The 12,872-nt window shown below is 38.4% G+C and overlaps 1 protein-coding gene across 1 annotated transcript in view; it reads right to left on the bottom strand.

The window, feature by feature from the left end:
• Positions 1–303: 303 nt before the first annotated feature.
• Positions 304–12,872, bottom strand: part of LOC140235836 (toll-like receptor 3) — a 48,351-nt gene continuing 35,782 nt past the window's right edge. The window contains 2 exon segments of the mRNA XM_072315833.1: positions 304–492; positions 494–2,386. Coding sequence (XP_072171934.1) covers positions 304–492; positions 494–2,386 — 2,082 coding nt within the window.

The following is a 12,872-nucleotide window of genomic DNA, read 5'->3' as shown; positions in this document are numbered from 1 at the left end:
ACATTGCATATCATATATCAACATACATTTGCTTAAACCACTACTAATATTCTCAGTTCCTATCTATCTGAATTATATTTTAAACATATCAAACAATAAAATGTTTATTCCACTGACATTTAAATTATATTGTGAAGTATTGAGTAGCTGTTGATGTAAGTGTATTACAAAGATATAGTTTAGAGTCTTTACTAGATGAGTCTTTGCCCTCTCTGTATGACTGTGAGTAACAAGACTTAGAATAACGTCTAATCTGTGGAACCAATTAAACATTATTACGCTATAACTTGTCATGTTCACTTACTACGGGGGAACAAGAGGGTTACAGTATCTGTTAAAGATCATGTATTTTGCAAGCTGTTCCCAGAAGTAAGGCTGTCCCTCAAGGTCTCGCGGCCACATAAGGTATGCCCGGTTATCACTGAGGAACAGACGGATCAGGAACGGCAGATCAGCGTCCGGTATTTCTTCCCGAAACACCAGCACGATTTTTTTCCATCTGCACCTCATTAACATGGTCCAGGGCGAGTCTGAATTTGAGAAGGAACATGTGGTCCCTGAGAGCATTCTCGCTGATGAGAAAGATCACCTTGAAGCTGTTTTCCACAAGAAGGTTGACGGAATCAAGGTAGTACATCCCAAGCTGAAGGGCCTCATCTCCGATGGCAAGTCGGCCATATTCTGGCAGGTTCTCTTCCATCCCACGTATGAAGATCCTATCCGTCCACTCCTCGTCTGCATCGTGTGTGACAATGTACATATCATATTTGAAATCTTCTCTTTGCTCTCGTGGAATAATTTCCCGGTAACCAATGAAGTGGATCTTGCACAGAAAGAGCCCGTACCTGATTTTCCAGCGATTGTAGTAGATCACGATCAGACCAAGTGTAACAAACGCAGCGCTGGCTACCAATGAAAAGTAGAGTACATACTGTGGGCCACACTCTCTAATTGGATTAAATTCAATCAAAAGCTTTCCTGCAGCAGATTTGAATGAACCTTCGTGAGAACACCTGGTTGCGAGACTATATTCAAGCTTGATAGACCTCTGAGCTACCCACTTAGGTAGCCATTTAAGGGAACAGTTGCATGCCCACTGATTATATTCCAATTCAAGTTCCAAAATAGTATGCAGTATAGGCTCGAATGTTGTGAATTGCAGCGTGACGAGCTTGTTGAATGAGAGATTCAATCGGGTTAGATTCACAAGGTGTTGAAACAGATCGGCTTTCAAGAAATTTAGATTATTGGAAGCTAATGATAGTTCTCTCAATTGGATTGTATCTTTGAAAATATCGCCGAGAATGTAGCGTAGCTCATTGCCTGCCAGGCTAAGAATCTGTAGACTGAAAAGCCCATTAAACACTGGAAGTATTGAAGACAGTATGTCGCATCCATTAAGGTATAACACTTGCAAAGTTGGTAGATTTTGAAAGAAATCGGTGGGCATATAAAACATGTTGGTACCAGCAAGGTTCAATACGCGTAAATCACGCAGTCCTTCAAAAGAGGACATACTATTCTTGTCATCCCAAAGGTCAAAAACATGTATGCCAGTTTTCTCAAAGCTTATTTCCTGCAGAAGAGGTGTGTAGTTTTTGAATGCTCCAGGGGCAACCATGTCTGGAGGAATTCCCTCTGCACCCCAAAAGTCTAATACTATCAGAGAAGGCGCATTCAGTTGAAATGCAACTGAGATAGAGCACTTAGTCAAACTTAGATAATTCAACGAGATTAGATCCGAGAGAACCACGTGCGATAATGGGTCCAGATTGTTGTTCGATAAATCTGAAAACTCTAGATTCTTCAAACCATTGAATGCGCGAGTCCCTATTCGCGCAAAGGCGTTCAGTCCCAGGTAAAGTGTGGTGAGATTTGTCTTCCACACATGATTGTCCAAATTTATAGAAGAAACTCTATTGCCTACCATGGACAGCACTCGTAGCGAGGACATACCCGAAAAGTGGCTAGGTTCAATCGCTTCCAACCAGTTGGAATTAAGGGCCAGGTTATATACATCAGTCAGATTTTCGAATCCTCTTGGAATAAGTTGTCTAAGTTCATTGATACCGAGGTCTAGCTTACGAAGGTATTTTCCCTGTAATGCACCGAATAGTCCAGGTCGTAAGGAAGTGAGGCCCATGTCTCTGATGTATAGGTATGTTATTGATGACGACGACCTTGCACCCTCAAGTAGGTGCTGAAGCTCTTCCTCTGGTAGCAGTATTCCACTCATATCCAGGCCTTCGACTCTGAGGGAGGGAATGGTGGCTGGGCTAACGAAGCGTATCGGGTTGTAAGAAAGATCTAGAAGATCTACTCTGTAGTCCATGACAAAAGATTGTTCTGAAAGCTCAGTAAAATTATTGTCCGAAAGTGAAACGATGTGAAATGCCACGTTGTGTCAATCCGTCCAGCTGATATTCCGCAAAGCGTTGTCTTAAACCAAGTGTGGCTGATACAATCATCACCTTGAAGATATCATCCGAGACATGAGAAAGGTTAGTACGATTTAGTTGAATGTTTGCTAGGGCAGCGTTGGCAAACATGTCCCCTCGTAGTACCGGTAGACGTCCGTTATCCGACAAATCGAGACTTCGCAGAAATGACATCTTAAAGAACGTGCCACTGTCAATGAAAGAAATATCGTTTGACCGAATGATCAGGGCCCTGTTACATAAAACCCTTACCGCTGGACTTACCGCTCCTTTCTAGCGGTAAGTCTTCAAATTAGCGGTAAATTTTATAATCCTTGATGCTGATTGGCTGTGACACCTAATTTTGAAGGTAGTTACCATTGAAATTCAATGGTAAGTTTTATGCAATGGGCCCCAGAACTTCTAATTGCTTGTAGGATGAGAACGATGTTTTGTACAAGGCGGTGATCTTGTTGATGCTCAAATCGAGAATCTCAGTGTCAATGGGCGGATCCCTCGGCACCGAAGTCAGGTCCATAGCTAGACACGTCACGGAGTGAATGTCTCGCTCAAAGAGACATTTCCTAGATGCTACTGGTTTAGAAGTCGTCTGCCCTGCAGGCATCGATAAGAGGCTGTGTATTATTAGAGTGAATAGGACGAGATATGTCTTGTCTGGGCAAGGCATGTCTACTACCATTGTCGCCGTTCTCTGTACCAAGAACAAAAAACAATGAAAAATATTGACATTTAGTCAATCATGAGAGCTTCTGCTTGTAAAACAGTATTTATTTATTTATTTATTTCAATATTCTTTTAGCAGGGTAGCCCTTTCAGTTGGTTGACTGTTCTACCAAGGGGCCCTGCTCACATTATGTACAGATAAAAATGTCATGATCATCAAAGTAAAGTACAAACAATGAAATAACTTATACTACAAATCAACCACTACACCACAACAAGTATACAAACAAACTCAAACATTAATACAATTATAGCTTAATAACAGCTTGATAGGGCAATCAGAAAAGTATTGCCACTTCACCTACCCCCCCCCCTTATAATTGTTATCATACAATATCATCAAATTTCGGATTTCAATATCATTTCTTCATACAAAAGAAAAAAAATTAATGAACTTAGTTATATATACACAAAATAACAAACAGGAATCTCTCTCATACATATTCCATATGCATGCTTTCATAACCTATCAATCATGCATAATTTCTTAAAAACAGACAATGACTGCGCATTTCAAATAAAATTTGGCAAATTATTCCACATATTTGAAGCTTGATAATGAAACGAGTTTTAAAGTAATCTGTTTTGGGGGTATTTATGAATAAGGGACAATTAACGGCATATCGTGTATGAAATGATGTGTGTCTTACAGCAATTAATTGTCTGAGATAACGTGGGCTCATCCCATTGATTATCTTATAAAAATATATGCAAGTCTGATACTGAACTCGTTGATGTATTGATTGCCATTGTAATTTGGAGAGCATTTGCTTATGTGGCGTTAGTATACTGGCTTTCAGAACAATTCTTGCATACCGATTTTGTAGTTTTTGGAGTTTATCCAGATGATAATGTGCACTTCTACCCCAAACAACAATACAATAATCTATTTGTGACAATATCAAACTATTGTACAACAAATGCATTATACTTTCTGGCAAATAAATACTTAATTCTACGAATATATGCAATTATCCGAGAAATCTTACTAAATACTGCATTGATATGCATATCCCATCTGAGATTACTCCTGAGTTTACATTGCTCTTCCCATTTGGTACAAGAATAAGGTCAATGCATGTACGACTACGATCAGTAATTCTCGTGGGCTTGTCAACAATCTGTTGCAACTGAAGGTAAGTACATAGATTATGAATCTTGTCTCACATTGGGTTTTGACTCAACATGTTGATGTTAAAATCACCAAGTATTACATCATTTCTGGAAGTATATAACACTGTTTCTATGCGTGATTCTAGCTCATCGAAAAACTGTGCTGTACTATTTGGTGGTCGATATACCACTCCGACATACCATGGCTGGGATTGTTTTACATTAATCTGTAACCACATGAGCTCCAGTTGCTCACATTCTAAATCACATCGTCTTAAATACAGCAAATTTGAATTTATATAACAGATCACTCCACCTCCACAGATGTTTTTGTCTTTTCTTTCAAAATCATAACCATTCATTTGCAATTCATCGTCAGATATTGTGTCATCTAACCAACTTTCTGAAATGGTTAGCACGTTAATTGGGTTGTGTAATAAAAAATATCTTTTATGATCCATCTTATTTCTTAAACTTCTTACATTCAAATGGCCAATCTTGAGGCCCGTGCCTTTAAGTTCACTGATGACAGGACTATTATCCATCTCAATCGGCGGACTAACCTTCATGCAATTATTGCTTGAAATTGATTCAAAGTCATATTCTTGATGAGCAGCATCAACAAAAGGAAGTTCCTTAAACGTGCATGCATTACAAATCAAATCCTGATCGCTCTGATATACGGCGAGTGGTACATTGCACTTTAAATGACACCATTGTTTACATTTCACACAGAGTATAGCATTCTGATTACTTTTTACAGGTAAGTTGCATGCAAAATATGGATACTTAACGTGTCTAATATATCTAGGTTTAGAATTAAATTGAATACTCTGAGAAATCGACATTATGAAAAAAAAAAACATACCTATCTCTGTAACACAAACTGCATAAATCCATTCAGAGACGGTCAAGATCACGTGCGTTTGCGATGTTTATTACTTTGTTCTGCGTAGTGAGAGCACGAATTCTTCCGTCGTTGGACCAGGCTTTCGACACCGAGTCGTGTTTGAGAGTTTTCCGCATGAGTTCTTGTCGTCGGGGTGTGAGGTCCTCGTGTATGTAGATCTTCGTTCTTGTCAGTTTCGATCGCGCTGCATACACTTTCTGCTTCATGTTGTGTCTTGCAAATTTCACGATGATGGGTCGTGGATGCTCAGATGGTTTCCTTGGAGTGACACGATGACTTCTGTCGAGATCGCCTTCAGTGACTGTTACGTCGAGCTGTAATTTCGTGTTGATGAAGTCTACGACGACCTTATCGGTTATCTCACCACTCTCCTCCTTGATTCCATGCAGTCGCAAGGAGTTGCGTCTCGAGTATTGCTCGTGTTCCTCTTCGACGTCTGTGCTTTTTTGCAGCTCTTCTTCAAGACGCTTGATCTTGGATTGCAGAACGGCCATTTCCTCTCCTTTTGATTCAAGGTCGTGGTTTATGGCTTCGTAGACGTTCTGTGATACGCGTTCCATGATGGCGTCCGTGATCAGCTCCACCAACTTGTTGATGAATGGCTCTGCAGAGATTATCTCTTTTATTTGTCCCTGTAGTTGAATGGAGTTGGACGGGTCAAGGTGAATGGCGGGTCTCCGATGAGCATTGTCCTTGCTTTCGGTTGGTTGAGCAGCTGAACAGTATTAATCGACCTATCAGTAATATAACCGGGGGGCCAAAAGCTAAAAACAGAGGTCGAGTTGCACTCTCTCTACAAACTAAGTAGACCATGCTTATTTTCACGTTTTTATTGTAACAAACAACATTCCACTGGTCTACCTCAAAAAATTTGTTGCGAAAGCCTCCAAATCCAAGATGACGTCCAAGATGGCCGCCATATTTACTGAATTTGTTCTTTAAATGATAGAATTTGATAAAAACATCAAATTTCAACAAATGTGATGTCATATGAAAGAGAATAAAATTGTTTACAAGTTGATACCATTTTTGTGGGTTATTGTGATCACTGGATTGAGATTTTAAGGAAAAAACACTCATTTTTGATATTTTTCTGGAAAAAGGAAAATCATGAAAATGCTTGATTCAGCATAAATCAGAGAAAGACTGAAGGATTATCTTGAAACGTTTCAAGAAATTTGTTTGACATATAATGATATTTGGAGAAAATTAGGGGTCAACACCATTTTTGGTTCAGGAGTTATAATGTCTCAAACTTGAAAACTCACTACGTAAAAATGGCCACTTCAGTTGTGACCAAGACCTTGTTGGTCATAAAAAAGTCTGCGCACACCAAGACTACTACACGCACCACTGGCACTGGCGCTGGTAGCAGCGCCAGTAGTGCGTGTAGTAGTCTTGGCAAATGCAGACTTTTTCTTTGACAAACAAGGGTTTGAGCCTGCAAACTAACTTTTCACATCAAGTGGTAGCTCAGGTGATGCTGATCGCTATTATTTCAAAGTAGATTGTTCTGAAGCAGATGAGATGAAGCAAACAAAATTTCAAATAGAGGTAATAGCTTGAAACTTGGCACCAATCTTGTTATAGATAGTTTAAGACACAATTTAGATCAACCGCTCAAAAAAAAAAAAAATCAAGATGACAGCCATCACAGTTGACATAGTGTATTTCGCCAAATTAAATGTATCATTTCGATTTTGATACAATTTTGTCTGTTGTGATATCTTAAACCGTCTTATGTTTTTATGGACACATTTTTAAAACCAGTGATATTCTACTCTCCGAAAAAGAAAACACAAATCGAGTGGAAGTTTTTACTTTTGATGTGAGGAGTGAATATCAGAAAACGGTGAATTTAGAGTGAAATTGGAGTGACTTTTGAGTGAAAATGTTCATTTTCACTCATTTTAGAGTGACCTTAGGCAGGGCTCCACACTAACTTTTATTTTTGGTGGCCCAAAGGCAAATATCCGACCTTTTTTGGTGGCCCGATCAGGCCACCAAATTCTTCATTTCTGACATTTTGGTGGCCCGACGTGCGTTTTTTGGTGGCCCCGGGCCACCGGACCAACGTTAATGTCGAGCCCTGCCTTTGAATAGGGATCACTCGTCACTCTTCGAGTGATCCCCGAGGACACTCTAAAATAAATGAAAATGAACATTTTCACTCTCGAGTGATCCTGATATCTAATATGGGAAAGCATCTACCAATGGCATAAGCTCAGATCAATTGTGACACTATAACCCACATGAAATCAGCCCAAAAACAATGTAAGAAAAATCTGATAACAGTAAGTACAGTTTCAGCATGCTTATTTGTAAATGTGAATATACAGCACGAATAATCAATTTGGAAAATTTTATTCGAACAATATACTGAAAAGTAATTTCGCACAACACATTTAAGAGCAAAGTTGAGAAATGTCGGATTTTTTTTTTTTTTTTTGGGGGGGGGGGTTCGGATCAGAAGGGCTTTCAAGGACATCTACGGATCAGACATTATTATACATAAACAAATCATCATTCACGTTTCTACAACAGCAGAGTAACATACAAGTAAAAAAGCATATAGTATCTTTGATACAGAAGCATTTCTTATTTTATCAAAGATTGGGCCTTACCCAAACAATGGAATGAGTTCCATCCCCCCCCCCAAAAAAAAGACCCTGAATATGGTTTACACTAGTACAAGATCGTTCGGATGTATAGAAACATGTAATAGACAGAAAGATAAGAAGATTAATATACAAATGATGCGCAGGATAGAGTGCGTTAGTGTAGGCGTATAGTGCACTCGAGGGTATTTACAATTGTGAAACATGCACGAGGCGAAGCCGAGTGCATATTGCACTACATTGTAAATACCCGAGAGTGAACTACGCCTCCACTAACGCCACGAAATAATCCTGTGCATCGTTTGTTTTATAAAATGGGTCGAAAATTCGAAAACTAACAGCATTTGTCAGCGTTTTTCACGTACTTTTGTGGGTCAAGACGTCCGAGGATGTTCGTCCCAAACATTTACGCACGTCGCACTCGGAAATCCCGCACATGTAAGTACTGTACGTATAAGCGTATACGTACGCCACATGATTGTTGTGCACAAGAAAGGCCGGCTGGCAGCCCGAACGAGAAGTTGTTTACAGGATTCACAGCGCGTATGGTAGCGCGCGACGCACTTGTAACAACTGATTAAGTGCGCACTGCTAGTGTAAACATTGTGACGTCAGTGACTTTACGCTTTTTTGCAAGGCCGTGCATGATAGTAAAAATTAATGCACGCACACGTGACTCATTTCAGCGCTTCCAATTGGCTACATTCTTGAACCCATTTTATAAAAATATATATCAAATTATAAGTTATAAGTTGAGATTTAACTTTGACGCAACACACTTAAGGTATTGTTTGCCATTGGGAGAGATATCACATTCGATTTATATGTGCAGGTTAGTTGTATTACAAAACATTCTACCATGTAAAAAAAATTATAATAAAGCCTAAAACATACGGAGATATCACCATTTCTTTTCAAGAAACCATAACCATGATAACTGTTAACAATTTAGTATTTGAATTTGAATTTGAATTTGAATTTGAATTATATATATGTATATAAAAAAACATTCTTATCAGATCTATTTAGTACATCTAATAATATTTAGCATTAAATATACTGATTTAATTTTGTACATTAGTTGTTCTATCCCTAACTCACAGTTTAGAACTAGCTTGAGGAATTAACCCTATAAAGCCCAAGGGGGGGGGGGGGCACATTGTGCCCTCCTACCAGATTTTCGTTTGCCACTCCTTCGCCCTTAATTCGATTTCAACCGAATTTGGTGACTTTTCCTAAAATCTATTGCAAACATTTTGATATATAATTGAGCTATATTTGATGTTGCTGGTTGCCATGGCAACCATAAACTGACAACCATGTCAGTCAGATTTTGCATTTTTTTCTGTTCCCATTTCATTTAACAGCATTATAGTGTATGAAATGGGTGTTTCTTGGCTGAAATTTGTTGAAGGTGCAAAATTTGAAGTAATTATGGTCCTGGAAAGTTTTTCTTATTATTTCCTTTGTTTTTATGTGACAAAGGCGTAAAACAATAGATATGATAGAGATAATTGAAAATAATATTTCCTAAAGATTGCCCTTATATTTTGAGTTATTTTGATTCCTTCACCAAAGTTATGCCTCTAATATCATTAGTTTATCATATCATCAATTTGCAATCTCAAAATTCCAGTATTATGCAAATATGAAATGTCATAACTATACATGTACCCATCCCAAACATTTCATCTCAGGTCTCATAATGTATCACTATGTTGATATGAATAGCGCCCCCACGTGGTGACCTTGAGAAATTTCAACAATAACAAATAATAAAATTCCACTTGGTTATCATATGTGGCAAATATAAAAATGATTGGTCTATAACAAGACATATATAATGGGGATAAAGAAATTACATAGAATAATCATGTTTTTAGCATATTTCCTATGTATTTCTTTATATTTTGGTAAATAGCGCCCTCCATGGGTGACCTTGTGAAAATTTAAATGTACGGTCATGTAGAGTATGAGTTACTCTACCCACGTGCCAAATATGACGATGATACATCAAATAATAAAAAAGTTATATAGGGGGGGGGCACAATGTGCCCCCCCCCCCCCTCCATGGGCCTGCGAGGGGTCAAAATAGCTTGGGCTTAATAGGGTTAAGTAAAGCCGGGTTTTTGTTTTACGTGCACTAATGGGAAATAATGCCTTGAACGACAACCTCGATTGATTACTGCCATCTTGAATTTTGTGTGGATACTGTTTTTTTCGCTAATTATTACACATTGGAAAAATTTGTGCCAAATTCCAAGCTCCTATCCCTTTTTGGAAAATACTTTCTGTTCGATCTTATCTGCCTCAGAACAATCTACTACGATGAAATGCTACAGTAATAGCGACCAGCGTCACCTACCACTTGGCATGAAAAGTTAGTTTGCATGCAGGTACTTGCAAGTCACTCGACCATTACAGTATTACATGTGACCATGTAAACACATTGTATGCAAAATTTATAATGCATGAATATAATTTTTTCAAGTTTTAGATGTTAACTTGTCAACAGTGTATGATATTGTCTGTAATTCCAGAAATATGAATTATGTCTCAATCTCAGTAAATCTCAATCTCAATCGCAGGTTTCAAAATAATTCTTCAGTTCTTCTTTGATAAATACTAAATCATGCATTTCTACATTTCTTCCTTTTTTCAAAAGAAAATATGGATTCCCCCGCCCCCCCCCAAAAAAAGAAGCAAACAACCCCCCCCCCCCCCCAATTTATCACAATACACAGGTTAAGTGGTATCAACTTTTAGGAAGTTTTGCTCTTCTTCATATGACATCAAATTTGTTGCAATCCAATGTCTCTATCAAATTTTATGTTTGATATGTTAAATTCAATAAAAATGGCGGCCCTATTGGACCGCATCTGTACTTTGGAGGTTTTTGCAACAAATCTACTGAGGTGTACTTATGGAACATTGCTTAGTATGCTTACTATTATGTATGGTTTTGTTTATAGAGAGAGTGGAACTCGAAAAGTAAGCACGATCTTGGATTTGACCCTCTGTGACGTCTTTGGGAACAGATGCGTGCAAATACATATTATGTAAGATGGGATTTCAAGCTTGAGACATTATGACTCCTGAACCAAATACAATACTGACCTCCAAATATTGATTATATGGGAAAGATTTTAATTTCTGCGTGGTTTTCATTAACATTTTTAATTTAATTTTTTGTAACTTTTTAGAGAAATATTCATGGTGCATTCTGAAAAATGTCTCCATAAAAACCTAAGATGGTTTGAAATAGCATTAAAATGTTCAGAATATATAAAAAACCATATAAATAGACACCAAAACAGACAAAATTATATAAAAATCGAAATGATACATTTACTTTGGCGCATTACACTATGTCAGCTTTGATGGCCTGCAATCTTGAATTTTTTGAGTGATTGATCCAAATTTTGTTTTAAACTTTCTATAGCAAGGTTATTTCAAGCTTCTACCTCTATTTGAAAGCTATTTTTGCTTCATCTCATCTGCTTCAGAACAATCTACTTTGAAATAATAGCAATCAGCGTCACCTGAGCTACCACTTGGTATGAAAAGTTAGTTTGCAGGCACAAACCCTTGTTTGTCAAAGAAAAAGTCTGCGTTTGCCAAGACTACTACACGCACCACTGGCACTGCTAGCGCCAGTGCCAGTGGTGCGTGTAGTAGTCTTGGCGCGCGCAGGCTTTTTTTACGACCAACAAAGTCTTGTCACAACTAAAGTGGCCATTTTTACATAGTGAGTTTTCACGTTTGAGACATTATAAATCCTGAACTGAGAATGGTACTGACCCGTAATTTTCTCCAATTATCAATTATATGTCAAACAAAATTCTTGAGATGTTTCAAGATAATCCTTCAGTCTTTCTTTGATTTATGATGAATTAAGCATTTTCATGATTTTCCTTTTTTCAGAAAAATATCAAAAAATGAATGTTTTTTCCTTAAAATCTCAATCCAGTTATCACAATAACCCACAAAAATGGTATCAACTTGTAGAAAATTTTATTCTTTTTCATATGACATCAAATTTGTTGAAATCCGATGTTTCAATCAAATTCTATCTTTCAAATAACAAATTAAGTAAATATGGCGGCCATCTTGGATTGGGAGGCTTTCGCAACAAATTTTTTGAGGCAGACCAGTGGAATGTTGTTTGTTACAATAAAAACTTGAAAATAAGCATGGTCTACTTAGTTTGTAGAGAGATTGCAACTCACTCGTTAAGTAAGCGACTTTTTGGGGTTTGGCCCTCCGGTTAATAAGAGGGTTTCTCGGAGGACGACTGCAATGATAAACTGAACACAGTGAATTACCGTTTCAGATCAATTGAGTCATCCGACTCTTTTATTTAAACAAAGTCGGTGCAATGTGGGATGTTGTCTCCCGAACGTCAATACAAAGTCACCGAAAGAAAAATATTTTTCGGGAAGAAAAATGCAAGACAAAAAACTATATGTATATAAATAAATTGTTTTCTGGTATCCTCATTTCTAATAAGCCCCTATATGAGCACGTGCATTTCTACGTATGAAATCCCCCCTATAAATAAAGTCCCTACATATCAAAGGCACTTACACATTGTCGATAACCGCGCGATGACTGTGCAGTGTTGCTCAGGCGAAGCCGGATCCTGGCGTCGGATACGCGGTTCACGCGAGGTGGCGGACGCCTGTTCCTGCAGTCCGTCGCGGGGTGAAGTGTATACGGGTGTGGCAGCACGGCGTGGCCGGATACACACGGTCGAGTGGCGTGGGTATTGTCCGGTTCGCGGGTGTCTGCCTGTGTCTGTCCGCAGCTGGGCGTGGGATTACTCGAAGACTCCAAGACTGGGCGGTATCTGCCTCCGGATACGTCCTCCGGACAAGTCCGGATACTCAGTGCCTGGATACGGACGACTAGAAATATAACAAATCCCTTGTCAAAATAGGTTTCTACCCAACTATTAATCCTCAACTCCTATAATACAACATTTGTGCTCACCCTTGCAGTAGTGTATTAAGGTACAAATATATCTGAACATCCTCAGCGTATTATCACATGGAGCTTTCTCCTTTCATG

This window comes from Diadema setosum, chromosome 12 (genome assembly GCF_964275005.1).
Source record: "Diadema setosum chromosome 12, eeDiaSeto1, whole genome shotgun sequence".
Lineage (NCBI taxonomy): Eukaryota > Metazoa > Echinodermata > Echinoidea > Diadematoida > Diadematidae > Diadema > Diadema setosum.
This window is presented reverse-complemented; position numbering and strand designations above follow the sequence as displayed.